The following is a 23,980-nucleotide window of genomic DNA, read 5'->3' as shown; positions in this document are numbered from 1 at the left end:
AGACATAAACATAACTAACATAGGGAACACTTTTTTAGAGGGTTTTTGCTAAATGACTAGACAGACCTGTAAGTAGCCCATTTCTATTAAGTGTCTTTTGGCAAAATAAAAGGAGCCATTTTCATATAATTCTCCATCCCAATCTTGCCGACGAGGGCGTTTGGCCGGATTCAAATTCAGAGGCTCCGTCACTTCATTTACTGTAAGTAAAAGACTATAATCATTTCAAAATGTCTGCATGTCTACTAACAATACATCCCAATAGCCCTATGTTTGGTAGCAAGAATGTTTCTATTGGAATAATTCTGGACAAGAACCTTTTGTAAAAACATTAACAGTAATAAGCAACCTAATACAATAAAATCTCAATTAACTAAATCACTTAAATGAATGGATGCTCTGGTTAAATTTTATTTGTTGTTACTGTCAAATGAAAATTGGCCCTAATTTAAAAAAATTCCTAAAATATATTAGTACCTTGTTTGAAGGATCTATTCAAGCTCCTAATAACTGCTTTTGAGGATGATAGATGAAAGAAACCCCTAGTACAAATCCACATCCTTAGAAGAGTCTAAATCATGGTATCGAACTCAAACTTGAGTTTGTATTTGAACTTAATTTTTAATCAGATAATGGTCTTAAAAGATGATATTTATAAAGCTCTTTGCAAATCTTAAAAAGTAATATAAACAGCTGATATTATTATTGGAAAAATGCTTCTGTACCTATCTGATTCAATTCTACTTAATTACTAATCTCAAATATAACGTTATTAAATTCAAATAGGAATGAGGACTACTAATCTGTACATAAGAATGTCTGTGGGTCACATGTTTACTTGGTTTTAAAATGGTTACCTACATTTTACTGTATATTTATTTTTAAAAAATTACTTGTCAATTACATTTTAATGGTTTGGAGTGCTGCAGGATGCTAGCTGCATGTTTGACACCTCTGGTTTAGAGTGTTCCTGTAATACCTCAGGCATATGAAGGCCCCAAAGATAATTTGCTCCAGGTAGGGTACATGTTATGAGATGCTCCTCCTGCCCAATTTTTCTGCATACTCTAATCATCCACATACTAGAATAATAGAATATGTTAAAAGCAAGTAAAAATATTATATGTCACTTGAGGTGCGTATGTATTGCAGTATCTTGGGATTCATTTGAATGGAGAGGATCTTCTAACAAAGCAGTACTGAATGGTATGTAAAAAAACAACATTGAATTAATCTGATTGTCATGTTATGAGGTGATATTTTTAAAGTCCTCTGTAAATCTTAAAAGTGCTATGTAAATAGCAACTATTATTACTATTTAGTAATTGTTAGAAAAAGATTCCTGCAACTATGTGATTCAATTCTATAGTGAATACTAAAGAAAATAAAATTTTTAAAAATGGACTTAAATTAATTTAAAAAATATCACATTCTCAGAAATGCATAATAATTATAAGCATTCAACTCTTTTCACCTTCCTAGTACCAATGATCCAGATCAGTCAATGTTAGTTTTACATAGTATGAAAATAGTATCATATTCTGCATACTTTTAATCTAATGATTAATTTTTCTTTTTATTAGTTAGGTTCCTCCTAACAAATACTCATGTTTAAATAATAGTGTGTTTTCCCTACTTCTTTGCAGAGATAGAGGTCTGTAAAGATGTAAAATTGAATATAGTATTACATATTTTTTGATTAGGAATTTTTTTCCCTTTTCTTTTTATTGTTTGTAATAAGGAATTACTCTTTGGAAGGGGCTGGAGAAAGGAATATATTGGGAAATGTACGTGATATAAAAATAGACATTATCGATAAAATTTTATAAAAATTATAAATTTTTAAAGAGTGTGTCTGAACTGATGAAGTTCTCTAAAGGAGAAATGACTGCAGAAATTATTTTGCCATATGTTATTTGAAATGGGTTCTCTGAGTTTAACACTCACCCACAGAAAGGAACCTATAAATGTAGCATTTCATATATCAAAATTGCTTATAGTTTAATCTGGTCAATATGGAAGAAAAAACATAAGAACATAAAATGTCCCAGAGCTCCAAACTCCTGGTCCCGTCTGTTTTAGTAATCTGTATTAATTCTTACATTTTACAGGAAGATTAACCAATTTTAAAAGATTAAAGAAATATTACCCCTCCTTTTATTACCATTTCTCACCCCAAACATTCCTAGTTTTCCTTAAAAATTTTTTTGAATTTGTCTTATATGAATGTATTCAATCCCTCTTTAAATCTATTTATACTTTACCATCTCTTTGGATGAAATTTTTGATTTTAACATGTTAAGTCTTATTTCCTAAAACTTTTCTTCCAAGTTTTAAGGGGTAAATAATTCTAAGCTTTGATAAGTAACCACATAACAGGTTCTAAATTATTTTATTAGCTTTTATTTTATTTACATTTAACTCTTTCTTTCTTTCTTTTTTTTTTTTTTTTTTAGACTGAGGGATCCTGACATTTGATTTATTATTATCTAATTTATCAAGAACTAGAATATTTAGGACTGCAATTTTCAAATATTTGACCTAATGGTTCTGACTTGTTTTTGAAAATAATTTTAAATATTTCTCAGGTTAGAAGAAAAGCTAAATCAAAGATTCTCCATCCAGATATATAGCTTATGATCATGGACCATTGGAATGCAAAGAATCAATTTCTTTTATTCCATACAATAAATTTAATTTTCACTGACTAAAAAATATAACATGTATTACCCTTCTGAAGCCTCTCTATACAGATGTATATTCTCTATACAGAATTGGCAAAATATAAATTCATTTAAATTATTAATGAATTTATTGCAGTTTTTTTTCTAGTTTCTCATCAATGGATATTAATAGTATAACTAATCATATGAAATCAAAATTTTTTTACATTAAAAATTAGTCCTTTTACTTGAAAAGGTTGAGAACTACTGGTCTAAATATATTATTTGCTACTATTACCTCACTGTTAATAATAAAATCAGAGTTTTATAAATAGAAATAATATTCCATAAACCACTATATTTTTTCTACCATGTTATTTCCATAATTTATACAAAGTATTAAGTATTCACTTTTGCTTCTCAAAACACACCCAGAGAAGAAAATAATTGAACCTTGCTGTAATCAGCTAAGACTAGAAAGAAGGAAAATGTCAGATTACCTCCTTTCTGAATTTCACTCCACCGAAATTGATGACGTCTCACAACAGAGAAAACAGAATCATATCCATCTTCTCGGATCATTTCTGCCACTTTCTGAAGGTCAGAAGGATGTAAACATGGAGAAGTAGCCTGAATATTTCCTACAATATCAACCTCTTAAGAAGACAAAAGATGAAAGTGTGTGTCAAAATGATTTCAGCAAAAGAAAACTGAATGCCAATGAAGAAAATTTTCTAATTTATATCCAATTCATCTTAAAGTAAATCAGTTTATTTAATAATTAAATACAGCAAAATTCCATCCCAAACATAATATTAGAATGTACTTTCTTTAAAAAGAAAACAATACATACCATTGTGATAACTTAGAAACTCTGATATAGCATCTAAGGAAGTAGAACTGTCTTTGGAAACTTCTGAACTTCTTCGATGAACTTGGGCTCCACATTGCTTGGCAACTTTCTCAATTTCATCATGATCTGTAGAAACCCATATGCTATATATAGATAAAAAACACAACCCCCCCAAATCATTAGAGCTTTATTATCAAAGTGAATAGCTTCAAAAGTTTGAAAAGTTGCCTGAAAACTCATGAAATTGGTTAAAAGTAAAAATAAATACTATAATTTAGAATTTTAGTTTTGTAATGCCAACTAATAGAAATTCAATTAAGAATATTCATATTGTGAAATAATGAACTGAATATCACACAATAGGAATTTAGTGAAGAATGGATATATATATAGAAAAAAAATGTCTCCTGTTATGTGTAATGTAAACTTGTAATACTATGGTTTTGAAAGAAGAATATTGTGTGCCCTATTAACATTTTAAGATTAGATGTGAAACTACTTAAGCCAGTTTGAAAGCACAGTTAGCTAGTTACCTTATATGGCTGAGTTGACTGTGTCAAAACATATTCATCTTTAAAATTACCCCAAAAAGATACCATAAGAAAGCCACAATTTAAACATTTTGGACCTAAACATGCACACAGTAATTATGCTATTTACCTTTGGTTGAATCTTTATCTAGATTAAAATTATCTTAATTGAGAAGTATACATCTTATATAAAAAATGGTATAAGTGAATTTTTCTTAGTAAGTAAGGATAGAAAATGTTTAAGCAAAATTACTAGATTATGAAGAAAATAAGATATATATCATTTAAGCAATCCCTATGTATGGAAATTTTAGGGTTGGACTGGACAAAATAGCATGCTCATTAATTCAAGTCACTTGAAAGGAACTTTAACAAAAGAAGGGGGGTATAATTCCTATTTCTCACTCAAATTAAAAATGATCCATCATAATCTAGTAATGTTTACTAAGCATTTTTGGTAAGGAGCAAAAAGCTAAGCACTGTGAAAGTATTCACTATACTTTTTAATCAATTGTATGATTATAAAAACAAGCCTTATTAGGGAATACTGTGAAACTGCCTGTTCCCTTTTTACACCCTCACCAAGAATGTCCTGGAGATATATATAGATTCTCATTAATTTTTTGTCTAGATATGAAAGTAGGCATATGAGTCTGTAATTATTGGTATTCTTTCAGTGGCCTTTTTTGGTACCTTCCCCTCTTTTTGAGACCTTGAGAAATGATCCATAAAAATTGTGACTTGAAGCTCGACATTCCTCTGTGGATACTTGAGCTAGCCTAGCTGAATTTATATTTTGGTTTTCCCCAGTTCTAATTTGACTTCCTTAGGCAGTAACTTTGATGCTAGAGTTCAAATGCTTCCATTATCATTGACTGTTTTCCTCTCTCCAATCCATCCACCACTTAGCTGCCAAGCTTTGACCATCTCACCACCCTATTCAATGAATGACTTCTAATGGCATTCTCCAAAACCAAAAATGCAATCCTAATTTTTGCTATTTAAAGCTTCTTAAAATTGTGTGCTCTTTCTATCTTTCTAGACTTCTTACCTCTTAATCTCGTTCATACATTCTACAATGTAGCCTGGTTACTCAGTTCTCCAAATATGATATTCCACTTCATTTCTTTTTGCCTTTGATCTGGTTATCCTTTATAAATAGAATAAAATTTGTCCCATCATCTCCACCTCTTTACTTTCTCTACATTCTTTCAAGACTCAACTTAAATTGCACTTTCTGCAGGAGACCCTTTCCTTCAAAACCCCTACAAAGACTTTGTCATACCAAAGGCCTTCAAAGCCTTAAGCAGGTGTAAATCACTTAGCTATAGAGCTAATATATATATATATAATATAGAGCTAATTAAATAGCTCCCAGCTTGGAAGGGAAAAAATGTCAGGGAGGCCCTGGGGATCTCACTACCAACCCCAGCTGCTAATGCCTTCCTCTTTCAGATTACTTCCATATACTCCCCAAATGGGGGAGAAAGCATGAAAATATACACAAAACCAGCTATGTGCAGGATAAATACAAAGCAATTAAAAGGGAAAACAGTAGAATTAAGAAGGGGGAAGATAAGACTTTCTATAGAAGGTTGGATTTTAGTTGGTTAAAGGAAGCCAGGAAGCTAGTCATAGTGGAGTGAAAGCATTTCCAGTCAGAGAAAAATGCCCTGAACCAAGAGATAGGAGTATCTTGTTTGTGTAATTACCAGAAGGCCAGTGTCATTGGATCAGAGTATATGGTGGAGAGTAAGATATATAAAGTTTGGAAAGGTAGGAGGGAGCTAAGTTATGAAGGGTTTGAATTTTTCATTTGTCCCTGGAGACAATAGGGAGCCACTGGAGTTCACTGAGTGTGTGTAGGTAGGAAAGAGGGTAATAGTGGAGGGAGTGAGGGGGTAGTTCTTTTTAGGACTAATTGCTTTTTTTTTTTTTTTTTTTTTTTAAGAAAATCACTTTAGTGGCTGTACTGACAAACAGCTGACTCAGGAATGACATGTTAATAACTAGTGATCAATGGAACAATAGTCAAACCACCCCTAGCTGTTTTCCCACTGTTAACTGAATTTGGCAGTAACTTCATTAACTAAAATCTCACTTTCCATTCCCCAGAAGACTCTGCAATTGATGGGGGTGAACCCTGACACTATGTTCCTTTTAATCTATAAAAGAAGGGAGATTGGGGGGGGGTCTCAGGCTAGAGATGCAGTTGCACCCTCAATTGAGTTGAGGATTAGCCCAGGACCACTCCCAATAACTCAAACTTAAGTGGTCTCATTCAATTGGAGATCTGGGCCCGATATTCCTATTGAGTAGCTTGACACTCCAAGATAAGTATTCTTTTTTTCAACTGGACATCTAGGCCTAGGAGCATTGACAATATTGAAGGAATTTCATTCAATAGAAGCCCTAGCCCCAGACTGCCAATAAAAGACGACTCTGAACTCCAAATTTCTGCAGAAGTCTGAAGTAGGATTATGCTTTGCCAACAAAGCTCTTTTCTTAGCAAAGCTGCCTCTTGCCCGCTGTGAAGACATTCTCTTCTCAGTGTTAACCTTTATTTCCCAACAGGACCTTGTGCCACCAAGAAGTCTGTCTTCCTAGCAAAGCTGGCTTCTCAGTGCCAATAAAAATCCCTTCTGCCATTCAGATTTCTGGTCTGTGAATTCTTTCACATTGGACCTTCATCGGTTAGAGGGGATTCCCCACCCTAATTCTCACAACTCTCTGCACTGCCACTAACCACATCACAATGATGAACAACAGGCAAACCAAAGGCAGTTAGACGTGTCCTTTTAGTCTCGGTTAAGTTCCTTCCTTATTTTCTCTGTGAACTTAAGTCAAGTCACTAATGTCTCAGTCCTTGAATTTCCTCATTTGTAAGCCAAGGGTGTGTATGCGGTAGAGCCGGAATTGCCTGAAGTCATGTAGTCCATCTTCCTCATCTTCTGAACTGAATTAGTGATATGCTCAAGACAGAAAGGGATGATCTGTAAGGTTTCTTCCAAGTCAAATATCCTGTCAATTCTAGCTCACGCAACAGGATTTCTATCTTCTTTGTGGCTTTCTTTAGTTCTTTATTTAAAATGTTGGCTGTCATCTACAAAATAATTTGTCTTTATTTTAGAAGAAGGCTTAAAAAAAAAGTGATTTCCTGACCTAATTTTTTCAAATCCCAGGAAGGAATTGGTAGAAGGTTCCATATTACACATTATGGAGAACAATAAAATCTCTTTATTATATAATACTGCCTTAAGGACATACCAGTTTTATGAGACCAGTAAGGATTTACTACCATGCAAGACAAAAAGTAATAGTCTCTGCCATAAAGGAACTTAACACATAGTTGTAAGCAATGAAATAAAAATGATTGTCCAGGGTTTTATGAATTTTCTAAGTCATTTATATTTTTAAATACATTTTACTGTAGCCTAGATTAATGGAGGGAAAAAGAAAAACTAGCCTGCTTTATTTCCCATCATTTATTTATATTTCCATTAAAATTTCTAAGATTTTTTTTTTTTTTTTTGGTATTCTCAGAAAATTGGAAGGATTCTGGTCACAACCCAGGCCATAAAAAATGGCATTTTATTGCATTATAGTTCATAAGATCCAAGAACTAAAATTGGAAATGGCTTTAGAGATAATATAGTCCAATTCTTTCATTTTATAGATGAGGAAGTTAAGGCCCAAAAAGGCAAAATAACTTGTGCAACGTCATCCAAAAAGTTAAGTGACATATCCAGAATTAAAATCTAATCACACTGGCTTTAAATCTTCTCAATGCTGTCCTCACAGTGTCTGGGTAGAATAGCCTTATTATTGATGAGCAATAATTAACTTTGCCTTTTAAACATTTGAAAGATATATCTGCTTAAAGAATTAAACATTTTTGAGACTTTAAGGATTTGAAATATTTTAAAATGGTCAAATAGTAGCTATCATTGGATAAAACAAATAATCGTCTTCAGGTAACAAAAGGGTATAGTAAGTCCAGGATATTAAGGTGGAAATTAAAATTTTAAGGTATTAAGTGGAAAATAAGAAGCATGAGCTTCAGCTCTCTCTACCAGTAAAGGCCCAGAGTAAGCTCTTCTCAAAGGAATATATGCTATATTAATAACTGAGAAATGTAAAAGTAGCCCAACATTACATTTAATATTACGAAGACTAAGTAAATGGTTTTTAAGGTTCTACCTAATTTTAAAATTGTGAATCTAAATACAATGGAAATTTGAAATTTAAGATCACCTGAATGTTTTATAACTGGCATTTTGCCAAATCACAGTGTCATAGTACCTGAGAGTTGAGAGCCATGAACCCACCTAGCCTCTCTGCATCTCAGAAAGACTCCTGTCTACAATACAGTTAAGAAGTCCTCATCCAGCTTTTGTGTAATATCTCTATGAAAGAGGAGCGCATCCATTCATTCTGCTTGTGGATCATTCTGATTGTTAGGAAGTTTCTTCTTCTTCTTCTTTTTTATTTTTTGACTGACAAGTTGCAATATTTTGTTCACTGACGTTCAATGATTAAAATTCAAGCAGTAACTTAGCAATTTAATCACTTGTGTTGATTTCAATATTGCTCTTTAAAAAACAATTAAATGAAACCATACCTGAGTTCTACTTTTTCCATCTTCTCTTTTCCTTTATTAAATTTATTTAGCATTTTGTTTTTCCTCAGCTGCATGTAAAAAAACCAATTTTTAATATTCATTTTAAAAACTTTTTTGAATTCCAAATTCTCTCCTTTCTTTTCTTCTCCCATTGAGAAGGCAAGCAATGCAATATAGATTATACATGTGTAGTCATGTAAAACATTTCCATAACAATCATGTTGTGAAAGGGAATACTGACCAAAAAAAAACCCCAAAGCAAAAAAAAAAACCTCTAGAAAAATAAAGTTAAATAAAATGTGCTTCAATATGTGTTCAGACATTATCAGTTCTTTCTCTGGGTATGGATATCATTTATCATAATCCTTCAGAGTTGTCTTAGATTACTTTATTACTGAAATAGCTAAATCAATCACAGAGGATTATTTTATAATATGGCTGTTACTTTGTACATACATTTCACTTTGTATCATCTCATGGAAGTCTTTTCAGGTTTTTCAAAGAGCATCCTGCTCATTTCTTTCTTCCTTTCTTTTTTAAAAGAAAGTTTTTATTTTCCTAGTTACATGCAAAACAATTTTTTAATATCTGTTTTTGAAATTTTGAGTTCCAGATTCTCCCTCTTCCTCCTCATACTCTCCCATTGAGAAGGACCATGTGAAGTTGTGTAAAACATTCCATAAGTAATGTTGCAAAAGAACACACATCCCCCCTACCAAAAACCCCTCCAAAAACAAAAAAGCCAACCAAAAACCTCAAGAAAAAAAAAGTTTAAAAAAAATATATGCTTCCGCTGTATTCAGAGATAATCAAAATTCTTTCTCTAGGTGTGGATAGCATTTTTCATCATAAATCCTTCAGAGTAACCTTGTATTGTTGTATTGCTGAGAAGAGCAAAATCATTCACAGATGATCCCACAATTTTGCTATTACTATGTATAGTACATTTCACTTTTCTTGAGCTCATGGAGAACTTTCCAGGTTTTTCTAATCTGCTCATCATTTCTTATACCACAATAACATTCCATCATAATCACATAGTACAATTTGTTCAGTCATTCCTCAATTGATGGGCATCTCTTCAATTTTCAATTCTTTGCTGCCAGAAAAGAGTTGCTATAAATATTTAGATCATTTTCCTTTTTGTTTCTATTTTTCTCTTTTGGGACACATACTTAGAAATAGAATCATTTAAGTCAAAGGATATTCATAGTTTTACAGCCTTTTGGATATAGTTCCAAAGTGCTCTACAGAATAATCAGTTCACAGCTCTATGAACACTTCATTAATGTCTCATTTTCCCCTATCCCCTCCATTTATCACTTTCCTTTTCTATCAATCTAATTAACTCAGAATTTTTAAAATTTGCATTTCTCCAATCAACAGAGCATTTTTTCACAGGCCTACAGAGAGCTTTGATTATTTTATCTGAAAATTATTCATCTTTTGATTACTTATCAATTGGGAAATGGTTCTTATTTTTATAAATTTGACTCATTTCTCTATATGTTTATGAGGCCTTTATCAGAAAAACTTGCTTCAAAATTTTTTTCAGTTACTATCATAATGTGTATTTTTCTCCATCCTATATTCCTTCTTGTTTATTCTATTTTCTCTCCTCACAGGTATTTTGCTTCTGACTACCTCCCTGCCTCAATCTGTTTTCCCTTCTGTTTCCCCCTTCTCTAATCACTTCTTCCTCTCACTTTCTTGTAAGGTAAGATATATTTATATATATAATTGATTGTATATATTATTCCCTCTTTGAATCAATTCTGATGATAGTAAGGTTCACTTACTATCCCTTACCACTTTTACCTTTGTTCTATAATTTATAATATGTTGTCTGTATCTATTTTCCAGGTCACTTGTTTTTCCAATGAGACATTTCACATTGTTTTCTATTTTTTCATTCTTTTGGTTTTGTTTGATTATTTCTTGATTTCTAATAAAGCCATCAGTTTCTTCAATTCTAATTTTAAAGGAATTATTTTCTTCAGGGAGCTTTTTTGCCTCTTTTTTATTTGTCTAAGTCTACTCTTAAAGCAGCCATTTTCTTAAAGGGATTTTTTATTTTTCCATTTGGTCAGCTCTGTTTTTTAAGTCATTCTTCTCCTCATTGGTTTTTTTACTTCTTTACCATTTGGCTTAGTCTATTTTTTAAGGCTTTTTGTGTGTGTGTGTGTCCTTTACCAAGCTGTTCATTCTCTTTTCACGAGAGTCTTGCATGATTCTCATTTCTCTTCTTGAAATCCTTTTTGACCTCTTTCATGGCAGGAGACAAATTCATATTTTTTGGAGGCTTTGGATGTAGGAGCTTTGACTTTGTTATCTTCTGAGTATGTGTTTTGATCTTCCTTGTCACCATAGTAATTATCTATGGTCAGAATTTTTTTTCCTGTTGTCTGTTTATTTATCCAGCCTATTACTTGACTTTTAATTCTTTGTTAAAGTAGGGTTTTGCTTTGGGGTAAAGGGTGCACTGATTTTTAGAGATATTTGTAGGAACTTGTAAGTTTTCAATTCTTCCAAGGTGGTATGATATAAGGAGTGGTGTTTGCTACTGTCCTGGCCTGTGCTCTGATCTCTGAGTGATCACAAACACTCTTTTCGGTTCTAGAATTGTGAGCAGAGTCCTAACTCCATTATGGCCATAAGCTCATCTTTTGCACTGGAACTGACCTGGGTCTATGACCTGTATCCAAGTACAGATTACTTTGAAAGGAATAAAAACATCAATTGGGTTAGAAAGTCAGGGAAAATTCCAATTCAAGCTATCATTACGTTCCTGGAATATTATAAGAATTCTCCCACTTCCAGCCCCAAGTTAGTATCTTTGCTTTTGATTCTTCCCCTCTCTAATCCATCCTTTGTACAGCTACCAAAATGATTTTCCGAAATCAAAGATCTAACTATGCTGCTCTTCTAGCTGCCTTTCCATTGCCTCTAGGATTAAATATAAAACCCTTATCAGGTATATAAAAATATAACACCCAAAGCTCCTTACAATCTGGATCCACCCTATTTTTTCTTACTGCTCCTTACACATTCTATAGTTTAATCAAACTAGACTACTTTTTATGCCCCATCTCCCATCTCTGTGCTGTTGCAGAAGCTGTTCCTGTTGCTGGCAAGGCTCTCCTTCCTATCTCCTGAAATACTTAGCTCAAATTCCACCTCCTATAAAAGGACTTTCCTGACTCCTCCAGTTATTAGTGTTCTTTTCTTCCTCTAAAATATCTTCAAATTCCTCTTCATTTCTATGTCTTAGCTCATTAGCTTCTTTCAGGGCTCAATAAATGTGCCACCTCCATGGGAGGCCTCTGCTGATTCCCTTACTTATTCTTTTTTCCCCTCCTTAAATGATCAGGTACTGATTTCTCTGCCTAAATATTGTATCCCTCCAATAGCATGAAACTGCCTACACAGAAAGCTATTTTTTTGTTTTGTTTTCTTTGTTGGGACTCATATAATATCTAGCATGAAGTAAGAATTTAACCACTGTGTGTTGAATTGAACTTTATTATATTCCACGGACATGTGTCTGGGAATAATTAATTGACAAAATTATTTAAAATGGAATCAATTATAAAATAGAAATGTTATTCAGAACTCAAATTCATCAACATAGCTTTAACAATAAAGATTTGTTATAAAAGCAACTTGACTTGAACGTTTTGAGTATAAGGCGGCCCAGTTTTGAATTATGTATGTCACCTAAGGATTGATCCAGGTAAAATTAGAGAGGGTTATCACAATGTTGGCCACTAAATGACTAATTTTTCAACCACAGCAACTTTCAAAGGCAGTCAAGTTGCTATAATCTGTTGGTGTAGAGCCCATCCTGATTAAAATCACAAAGCCTTGAAGTACGTGTTGAGGCTTAAGACCTAGACAACATTAAGAGTGGGAAGATTAGTAGATTAATTTTAAAAATTGTTCTTTTTTACTTAGACTTGTGATTTCATCAGTCCTGGGAATACTGCTTCCTTGGTGCCTCACAAAATTCATCTACCACTGCAAATCTGTAACTCATAAAGATGCTTAAGACATTGACAAAGTCATTTGCTTAGAGTCACATAGATAGGTGCTAGAAGCCTGATTTCCTCACTCTGAGACTCTTGCTCAATCTATTGTACTGTCTAGGAAATTAGTCTTATTTTTCTTCATTTTTCATTTCCAATCATTTGTTTGTTAGAAATTCATTCTTCTGCCTTCTTCATAGTCATTAATGCTGAGTGGTAAATAATAATATGGTTGAATTTCTCCAACTATGTTAGGTTCATTTAAGTCAGTTAAAGAAGGAGATAGGCCAAAATAACATTTTTATGGGTTGCAACTTGTAAACAAAAGCATGAGGCAACAAATGGCTATCAAATACAAATATAAACAGTGCTCTCTTACATCACAGTTCTGGGAAGGGATTTGACAGTGTAATTGATGTCCTCCTAGTCAGTAATTTCTGAGAATTTTAGGCAGTGGACAAAAAGATACAAGGCTGACTGAACTGATGAAAACAGAGATGATTTTGATCAAGAGACAAAGAAATATTTAACAAGACCTGGAAAAGATGTATTTTCTGGGTAATAGTATTCTTAGCAGTAACCAAATTATTAAGTCTAATAAACTGAAAATAAAAATAACTCCAAGGTTTCATTTTACCTCAGATGAACTGGCATGATGACTAAAAAGAAAGAATAGCTTCTGCTCAAAGTTTTTTGAGCATGACAGAATATACTATGGTAATTGAAGTGACCCAACTATTCTGTATTTCAATTAATATCATGTAAGAAAAGTGATCAAACATTCCACATCCTTTCTCCTTCTAGGACAATCACACTATAGAACAACTATCCCAAGGAAGTCAATCTTCTCCAAAACTTCCCACTCCCCCAAATATACCAACATAGTGATAGGTATATACTATGGTAGTAAAAAATTGGAAATAAAATGAATGAGTGCAAACTATGGGGTGCATGAAAAAATTATAGTAATGAAATAAAATTCTGCTGTATGAAATGATGAATATGAAGAATTTAGAAAAATCTAGGAGGATCTGCATGAACTCATGCAGAATAGAATAAAATAACCAAATAAATTATATAAAATGATTAAAATGATATAAATGAAAAAAATAACTAAAAGCAAAATTAACTTTGAATTATAGAAAAACAAATGAAGGTCACTGAATTAAAGAAATATGATTCGCTGCATGGCAGAGAAGTAGGAGGCTATTAGGAAAAACAGGATACACAATGACACATGTGATATTGTTTTCTATAGCAGCTATTGTTAATTGTGCTTTTTGGCAACAAGAGGGTTCAATCTGTTGGGGGTTGATGGCATATGATTGTGACAAAGACAAAAGGCATCATAAGATACAAACTATAGATAGGATTTAGTATCCTCTCTCTCCCAGTAATCTACAAGTAGAACGGAAGAGTATTGTTTCCAGCATATAAATTTGACAAAATAAAATGTATTGCTGTTATTACATACTTTTCTGAGGTCTATCTTGTCTATAATAGTTAAAATTTAAATTTTATTAATTATTCCTCCACTATACTCATTTTTCTCTGTTCTTAAAAATACAAAAAAACTGCCAATTATCTTTTTAAAAATATTTATTATTAGGTTCTATGATTTTTTTAAAAAATAAATTTTATTGATCATTTTGTAAAAAAAAAAAAAAAAAAAGATGAAAGGTATCAATAAAGTGACTTTAAAAAAAAGAGAAAGAAGAATTGCACATTTAACCTATATTGAATTGCTTGGTGTCTTGGGGAGAGGAAGGAAGAGAGAGAAAAAAATTTGGAACCCAAGATTTTATTAAGATGGATGTTGAAAACTATATTTGCAGTTATTTTGAAGAATAAAATACTATTAAGAATCAGAAAGGAAGAAAGAAAAAAAAATCCTAAAATTTCAGAGGGCATTATGGTGTTCTTCAAAGTTCTATTATTTTATTCTCTGAAATAGATATTGGCACGTAATTTGTAATTATTTTTATAGTGATACTTTTATTTTTTATTTTCTAGTGATCTTTTTTACAAATACTTTACATGAACAAACTAAATGACTGTTTCCTGAAAATAATGATTTTTTGCTGCCTTTGGGTGCATGATAAAATCAACTACAATACTACCATGAGCTGTCCTTCAATTTATTGACTTTTTCTCTCTTCTGGTTTTATTTATAGCAAGAATGTCAAGATAAATCTAATTCTCTTCCTCTAGTGGTATGTCCACTCATTGCTCATTCTATAAAAGATCTCACATCCAGAGTGTCAATAACTAAAGTAAAATTTATAGATGATCTAAACACCTACATATACACATACACAAATCAAAAAACTATGTGATGGGGCATCATTTGTCTTACTTTCTGCCATTGTCATCATCAAAGATGAAACAGATTATTATTGTCTGTTGTTATTAGTCATTTCTGTCATGTTTGATTCTTTGCGATCCTACTACATTTTGGGATTTTCTTAGCAGAGATGATGGAATGGTTTGCCATTTCCTTCTCCAGCTCATTTTACAGATGAAGAAACAGGCAAATAGGGTTAAATGACTTGTCCAGGGTCACACAGCTAGTAAGTGTCTGAGGTCAAATTTGAAATTAAGTCTTCCTGACTCCAGACCCAGTGCTCTATCCACTATGCTACCTTGTTGTCCGGCAGAAATCTCATTTTTCTTTGTTCATGGGCTGCCATGGCCAAGGAATTCATTACTAAATGACCAGCCTATCTGAACTTAGTTTGCTGGGATCCTAGTGCCAAAAATGGCACAGTAGAATCTGCCAGAGCAGCACATGTTCTTCTGGCATAGCCTTGAAAAAAAAGGGTCACCTCTATTACATCTGATAGCAGTAAGATCTACTTTGATATAGGGTCACATAAGCCTTCCAACTGTGAACCAGAAAAAGGGAGAAAGAGAGACAGACAAAGATGGAGAGACAGAAATGTACACACACACAGAAAGATAAAAGGATGAAAAAAAGGCAGAAGTTATTGACTCTTGCTCTTCTGCCAAAGAGATGTGGAGCCAAGAAATTAAAGGATAAAGGTGAAACACCTTTCACATGCTTTCCATGACTTCTCATCATGTCACCTTTCTTCTTTGCCAGAATTCTTAAAGCCTATTCCTTAACATGTTCTGAGGATTGGAAGCAAAACCCACAATTTTTGCATTCCAAGTTTTATGGCAGATATAAGGATTCTTTTAAGGGTGCTGTCCTTAATAAGGAAGAAATATATTTTGAAGCAAGGTTTAACCTTATTAACAAAAAACCTCCTTCTAAATCCATTCGCATCTTGTCGCTCCCCTTTTTCTACTTGCCTGGTTACAACTGAATATTGCTGGGATGAATCTTAATGTCCTTAGTCTTACTCCAACATTTAGAAATTAATATGACATAAATTGATAATTATAACTTTGCTCAGGAAAACTGAAGAAGAGAGCCCCTACAACAGAGATAACTTTGAGACTGATTAAAAAAAATCTATATATAATTTCACCAGGGTAGGGACTACTAATATGAAAACTCCTTGAAGATTATCATGGGCAACTCTGTGACTTACGAGTTTTAAGATTTGCCAATCAGCATTTAGAAATTAAATGACTTGCTTGAGGTTGCACAGCTAGAATGTGTCAGAGACAAGATTTGAGCCCTCCTTAAGTTTAAAAAACTACTATATTTATTGTATTCTCTTTTAAGCCAGGGATGTATACATAGCATTTTAGAAAGATTTATATCAGAAAGTTTAAAAAAATGCTTTAGGACTTAAAGGAGTAAACTTCAACAATATGAAAAAATCCATTCCATTAAAATTCAGGATACATTAGGCATTATTAGATTTACATTTTAAGATTGCTTCAATATTAAGTCTACTACATAACCAGGTCAGTGGCCTTGGGTAAAATCATTTTCCTGAAATTCAATTTCCTCATTTGCAAAATAAGGCAGTAAAATGATATGTTCTTTCAGTTTTTTTCTAGTTCTAATATTACTCATCAGGATGGTGGGTGTTATAAGGATAAAATGACGGAACTGGGGATAAATAACCTGAAAAAGAAGAGTGAAGAAAAAAGGGAGGGAAAGGAAGTCTGATAGCCATCTTCAAATATTTTCAAGTCATCATTTGGAAGAGAGGTTAGATATGTTCTTGTACTTAGAAAATTATGAAAAATGAGTTGAAGTAAGGCAGTTTTAGGCTTAATGTAAGGAAAATATTTTCCAAAAAGAGCTGTCCAAAAATGGATTGAATGGGCTGCCACTGAAGAAGTGGTTTGCCTTTCACTTGACTTTCTGTAAATAATATTTTTCAACTACTTATCAGGTAGGATATTGAAATTCCTCTTCAGGAAAGTAGCTGAAAAATGGTTCTGAGGCCTCTTCTACTCTGGGATTCCTTAATACTCTTTTTACTCTCAGCTGTAGTTATAAAAGGGTTGACACATTTATTCTCTTATCTCTCCAATTCACACTTGAAACACTTTCATATCTTTTAGCTTCAGCTCTTATTTTTGCTTGGCTCTATTCTTGACTTCCTTTAGAGAACTGTTGTTTTGGGAGGTTCAACCAACTCAAAATACTGGTAAAGGGGGAAAAAAATGCAACTTCCTTTCAACCTCTGAACTTCCATTGCTTAACTGGTTAAATAAAAATTACTTGTTCTCTCTAAAGTAGGGTTAGGCAACTGCCAATAGCAAAAAGCTATAGCAATAACTTGGGCTATGACAATAACAACTTGTGTTATGGTTCATTCAATAACAATTTATTAAGTCTTTATGGTGTGTAGAGTACTATGCTAGACACTAGCGAACATACCAAGTTTAGATAAGATAGGATGCCAGGCCTCATAAAGCATACAATCTAGTATGGGGATGACACAAATAAAGATATAGATATATAACATAATAATGTGCCATTTAGGATCTGAAAAGTTATTACCAGCCACAGAGAATCAGAAGTCTTTACGAAAGAGGAGAGACATTTAAGTTGGGTATTAAGGAGTAGGAATTCAATAGGAAAGACATACTAAGCTTAGCGGACAGTGTGAGGACGGAGCAGAGTCAAGAGATCACAGGGTATAATTTGGGGAGTAGAGAGTAGTCCTACTAGGCTGGCATGCACAGTCTGTAAAAAGGAGTAATTTGAAATAAGCCTGGAAAGGTAGGGTGGACAAGAGTATGGCAGAAACCTAAGGTTGACTGGATTGACAGCCACTAAAAATTATTGAGCTAAAGAGTGACATGATATATGAATAAAATTATTTTGGTAATAATGTGAAGCATGGATTTGGAAGGATATGAGATGGAGAGGTAGGAAAAAAGTGGGGAAGACCTATTAGTAATGTTAACTTTTTAGTAATTAGTAATTACTTAATTAGTAATTAACTGTTGAGGAGAGTATTAAGGAAGTATTAAGTATTAAGGAAGGCCAGAAATAGGGTGGTGGCAGGGGGAAGAGAGAAGAGGGCTTAATGTCAAAGATACTGCAGAGAGACAATCAATTGGTAATGCAATGGCACTTAAACATTTAGGAGGGGGAAGGAGTCAATTACTAGTCCAAGGTTTTAAATTTCTGAGGCTGAATAAATATTGACACCACAGAGAGAAATACTTAAATGAAAAGAAATACAGATGAACTAATCAAGCTATTTATGGCCACATGAGAAAAATACTCTAACTCACTATTGATTGGAGAAATGTAAATTAAAACAATTCTGAAGTACTAATTCATACCTATTAGATTGGCTAATGGGCCAGAAAAGGAAAATGACAAACGCTGGGGGAAATGTGGGGAAAATGAGACATTAATGCATTGTTGATGGAACTGTGAAGTGATTCAACTATTACGTAGAGTAATTTGAAACTATGCCAAAAGGAAATTATGGATATCCTTTAAAAAATGTCACTCTTAGAATGCATCCCAAAAGATTAAAAAAAAAAAAAGGAAAAGGACTTATATGCACAAAAATATTTATAACAGTTCTTTTCTCAAGGCAAAGAATAAGAAATTGAAGGGATTCCCATCAATTGGGGAATAGCTGAATAAACTGTGGCATGTGATTATGATGGAATACGATTGTTCTGTAAGAATTGATAAGCAGAATGCTCTCAGAAAAACTTAGAAAGTCCTCCATGAGCTTAAGCAAAGTGAAATGTACTGTGTAGAAAGTAATAGGAATGTTGTGGGATTATCAGCTGTGAATAACTTTGCTATTCTCAGCAAGACTACACTGAAGGACTTATGATGAAAAATGCCATCTATACTCAGAAAAAGAATTGATTAATGTATATTGAAGCATATTTTTGGGGGGTAGAGGGGTGGAGCCATAGATCTATGTTTTCTTTCACAACATGATTTGTATGGGAAATATTATGTATAACTTCCCATGTGTCTTCTCAATGCAGTGATGGAAGGGGTGGAAGAAACATAAATTAAATAAATGAAAAGAAACACATTTTTGGGAAGGAGGGATAAGATGGCAAATTCAGTTTTAAACATGTAGAGTTTAAGCTGGGACATATAGGTAGATGTTCAGGTTTTTTAAGTCTAGTATTCAAAAAAGAGGTCAGGGCTGAACATACCAATTTGGGAGCCACTGGCATAAAGGTGGTAATTGAAGATATGAGGAAAAAACCTGAAATTGACAAGAGAGAGAATGTAGACAGATGGACAAAATATTATACTTATGAAACACCCAGCCTGTAAAATGCTTTCCTCATAGCAATCATGTTAGTAACTAAATATTGTTCAATTGTTCTCAATCCTTTCTAATTCCACAAACCAGAATATCCATGGGATTTTCTTAGTAAAGATTCTAGAGTTTGCCATTTCCTTCTTCACTGAATTAAGGCAAACAGGGTTAAGCGACTTGCCCAAAGTCACATAGCTAGTAAATATCTGAAATCAGATTTGAACTCAAGTTTTCTTGACTCCAGGTCTGAAGCTGGAGCTCTTTCTACTGAGTTATCTTCCTGCCCCAAAGCAAACATTATTCTCCCCATCTTCTGGATGAGGAAATTGATTCTGTCATAGACATAAGGTGGAATCCAAACCCAAGTTTCTGGCTTCAAATTCAATGCTCCAACCATTCTTCTCTCAGAGGAAGCTAAGATTGGATGCTTCAAGCAAAGAGAAAGTGAAAAAGGCATGATAAAAGAGGTAGGAAAATTAAAAGAGACTGGTGTTTCTGAAGCTGAAGGAAGAGAAAATTTTCAGTAAAAATACAACAGTGCTTTCAAAAATAGCAAAGAAGTCAAAGACAATGATTAAAAAAGAGCCACTGGATTGGATTTTTGGGTCATTCATGACCTTTGGAGAAATATTTGTTCTAATTTAAAACATTTTTTAATGATACCTTTTAAGTTTAGAATACTGACATTTTCCTGCATCCCTTTCTTTCCCTCTCTTCAGGCACACCTCATATTTCAAAGAATAAATAAGGGAAAAAAAGCAGTTTGGCCATATTAACCAACATACCAGAGTCTAACATTCTATGCAGTGTGCTACACTCACAGCTAACCCCTTCTACAAAAAAGGGGATGGAGGGGTCTTTTGGAAAGGGTTTAGGAGAGAACTGGCAAAGTAGAAACATTAGATATAGAAGGTTTTCAAAACATGAAACAATGTAAAGTGGGAGAAAGATGAGACAATAACCAGATGGAATATAGATCAAGGGAATTTTTTTTTACTTTAAGGGAAGGATTGGAGAGACTTGAGCATATCTACAGGCAAACAAATTAGAGTCCCATGATAGAGACCCTTTAGATTTAGAATTGGAAGAGACCCTAGAATTTAATTCAACTCTTTCATTTTACAAATAAGACAACTGAGGCCTAAATAGGTTATTAAATGACTTGCCCAGGTCATAGAGCAATGAAAGGATGGATGAGTTCAGTACAACTAGGATTTGAACTCAGGACCTTTAACTTGGAATTGAACACTCTTCCCTCACAAAAACAAATTGCTTTCCCTGAGAGATGGGTGAATGGTGGAATAATATCCCAGAGAAGATGGGAATAAACGGACTAATAATATAAAGTTGAAAAATAGAAATAACTTTTATTCTGTGAACAATGAGCAAAAGGAAGAAATGGATCAAGATCCTGGGAAGTTCTGAGTACTAGAAGAAGGGGATTGTGGAAAAGTTGACTACTTCAATTACAGTGAAGTTGGAAGCAAGATCCAAGGTAAGGCAGTGAATGAGGTATGGAATGTAGAGTCAGATAAGACCTGGATTCAAATTCCATTCACTTTGGATAATGGTTAGAAATATGACCAGGGCAACTGCTTTCTTATCTATAAAGTAGGATTTCTATAGTATCTGGCTTACTTATTGCTTTAAAGCTCAAATGATATAAGTGAGGCACAAAGCATTTCAAAGTCAGTCATTGTTATTATTATCTGCTAAATGTAGGAAGTTCCAGGTGAGGCCAAGAGGAGAAAAGAAAACATTTCTAAGAGTTGCTCTGAGATATGGTATTAATAAGGGTAGACAACATTACAAAACAGCAGAAATCAGTATTTGTGATGCATTTCTTCCACAAATCACTTCATCTTTTCAACCTCAACTGCAAAATCAGGTTTGGAGTAAATGCTCCTTCCATTTCTAAAATTCCAAGATTTACACAGGTCACCTAGTCCCAGCTCTCTATAATATACCCAATCCAGTCATGCAATTCCTTCTCCCCCCCCCCCCCCCCCGAAAAGATTAAGATATTCTCTTCCACTTTTGAATGGCCCTAATTTGGGGCATATTTTGCTTGTTACCCAAACTTTGTGCAGTTTTATAAAAACATTTGAAGTCACAGTTTGTATTTATCCCTTTAGTCTTTTTCTTGGACTTTTTTCTTCTGTGAATTTATACACATTTCTATTCTTTCTATATAATTTACTATCTCTAATAGGGATAGAGACTGGGCCTGTGTATCATTAGTTAGGGAGTTGGTGGGTAAGGAACTTCTGCTGTCAAGAGCACCTTTATAAACCATTTGAATTCATTTAATGAACAAATATTTTTCAAGCACTAACTCAAAATGCCAGGTACAGAACCAGGTGTAGAATTCAAACATATTATTAAAAGATTGAGAAAAAGATAGGGACTGGGCCTATGACTTCAATGGTATACAAATCTCATGAGGAACTTCCTCTATCAGTGCTGCTTGGCACCCACTCTGTCATTTATATTGTTTTTTTTTTAATATTTAATATTTTTATTTTTTCCAATTACACGTAAAACAAATTTTACATTTGTTTTTAAAACTTTGACTTCCAGATTCTTTCCTTTCCTCTTCACCCTACCCTTCATTAAGGCAATATGAAGTTACGCAAAACATTTTCATAAAAGTTATGTTGTGAAAGAAAACAAAGATCTCCACCCCTCCAAAAAAGAAACCCCTCAAGAAAAATAAGGGGGAAAAACACAATCAATTCCTTCTCTGGGTATGGACAGAATTTTTCATCATGAGTCCTTCAAAGTAGTCATGGATTACTATACTGCTCAGAATAATAAAGTCATTCACAGCTGATCATCCCCCAACATTGGTATTACTTTGTATATAGTACAATTCACTTCATAAAGGACTTTCCAGGTTTTTCTGAGAGCATCCTGCTCAGCATTTCCTATAGAACAATAATATTCCATTATAATCTCATACCATAATTTATTCAGCCATTCCTCAATTAATGGCCATCCCCTCAATTTCAAATTCTTTACTCTGAGAAAAGAGCTGCTATAAATATTTTTGTACATATAGGTCAGCCATTTATATTCTTCAGGAATTGGCTAGAGTTCAGCTTCTTAAACTGTAGATCACGATCCCATATGGGATTGTATAACTGGTGAGGTTTTGAAAATTATGATTTATTATCAATAAATGCTTGATTTGTATACCTATTATACACACACACACACACACACACACACACATATATATGCCTGGGGTCATGTAAAATTTCTTGAAAAAAAATCAAGTGGCTTGTTCAAGGTCACATTGGCAGTGTATGTCACAGAATGTAAACATAGGACCTTTTGACTCTGGAGCTGAGCCTTCTTCTCTTCTCCCTCTATATTACTTTACTAGGTGATCTTAGCAACTTCTAAAGATCTATATAATGATGATTCTCAAATCTATCTATCCTACCCTAATCTCTCTGTTGACATTTAGTCTCAAATCTCCAATACCTTTCCTATATCTCTAAATGGAGGTTCAGTAAAGAACTTAAAACTCAACATATCCAAAACTGAACTCATTATCTTTCCCTCCAAATTTCCCTAGTTACTGTTGAGGGCACTACCATTGTCTCAGTCACCCAGGCTCACAACCTAAGTGTCATCCTTGATTTCTTTCACTCCTCTATAACCTGTTGCCACGGTCTTTTGATTTTATCTTTGTAACATGTCTCAAATACATCCCCTTCTTTCCTCTGACAATGTTATCATCCTCTGTCACCTCATACTTGAATTACTGAAATAGCTTGCAGATTGGTTTCCCTGCCTCAAATCTCTTTCCCCTCCAATCCAGCCTCCATATAATCATCAAGGATTTTCCTGAGTAGAAGGTCTGACCAAATTAACTCTCTCATCTTCACTTCAATAAACTCCAGTGACTTCTTTTTACTTTCAGATCAAATATAAAATCCCTTGTCTGACAAAGAAAATCTTTCATAATCTAACCTGGAAAGGTATTATCAATATCTTTATATTATTATTATATTATTATATATTATAATAATATATTTTAATATTATAATTATAATGTTAATATATTATTATACCATACAATATATAATTAATAATAATAATATAATTATATTATATTATTATATGTTATATCAATACCTTGATATTATCAATATCAATCTTATACGCTTGCACATACTTTGCAATCAAATAACACTGAATTTCAAGAACAAGATACTTCATCTCTCTCTTCTTGGCTCTTTCTTCAGCAGTTTCCCAGACCTGAGATGCTCTCTCAATTTTTAGCACTGCATCCTGGCTTCTTTCAAGACTCAGGTAAGTCCTACCTTCTTAAAGAAACCTTTCCAAGTTTTCCTTTAGTCCCTTCTCTCTAAGATTATTTCCATTTTTATTTTATATATAGCTTGTTTGTGTGCAATCATTTTGCATGTAGTCTCCTTTACACAGTAAGTTTCAGGAGAGCAGGGAGTGTTGGTTGTCTTTCCTTGTATGCTGGGCCCTTAGAACAGTATCTGGCACATAGTAGACATTTAATAATAAATGTTTATTGACTGGATGACCAACAGCTCTCAACCCACTACACCAATTCACCGTTTC

General features: G+C 33.4%; 1 protein-coding gene across 1 annotated transcript in view; it reads right to left on the bottom strand.

Annotated features, from left to right (window-relative positions):
• The window catches only part of CMAS (cytidine monophosphate N-acetylneuraminic acid synthetase), a 32,776-nt gene that overhangs the window by 7,433 nt on the left and 1,363 nt on the right, over positions 1 to 23,980 (bottom strand). Inside the window, exons 2-4 of the mRNA XM_003771151.4 lie at positions 3,517 to 3,659; positions 3,164 to 3,319; positions 67 to 200 (exon numbers count right to left, since the gene is read on the bottom strand). Of these exons, the coding sequence (XP_003771199.1) occupies positions 67 to 200; positions 3,164 to 3,319; positions 3,517 to 3,659 (433 nt within the window). The remainder of the gene's footprint in view (positions 1 to 66; positions 201 to 3,163; positions 3,320 to 3,516; positions 3,660 to 23,980) is intronic.

This window comes from Sarcophilus harrisii, chromosome 5, assembly GCF_902635505.1.
Source record: "Sarcophilus harrisii chromosome 5, mSarHar1.11, whole genome shotgun sequence".
NCBI classification, from domain to species: Eukaryota; Metazoa; Chordata; class Mammalia; order Dasyuromorphia; family Dasyuridae; genus Sarcophilus; species Sarcophilus harrisii.
Note: the sequence above shows the minus strand (reverse complement) of the source record. Positions and strands in the feature narration are given on the sequence as shown.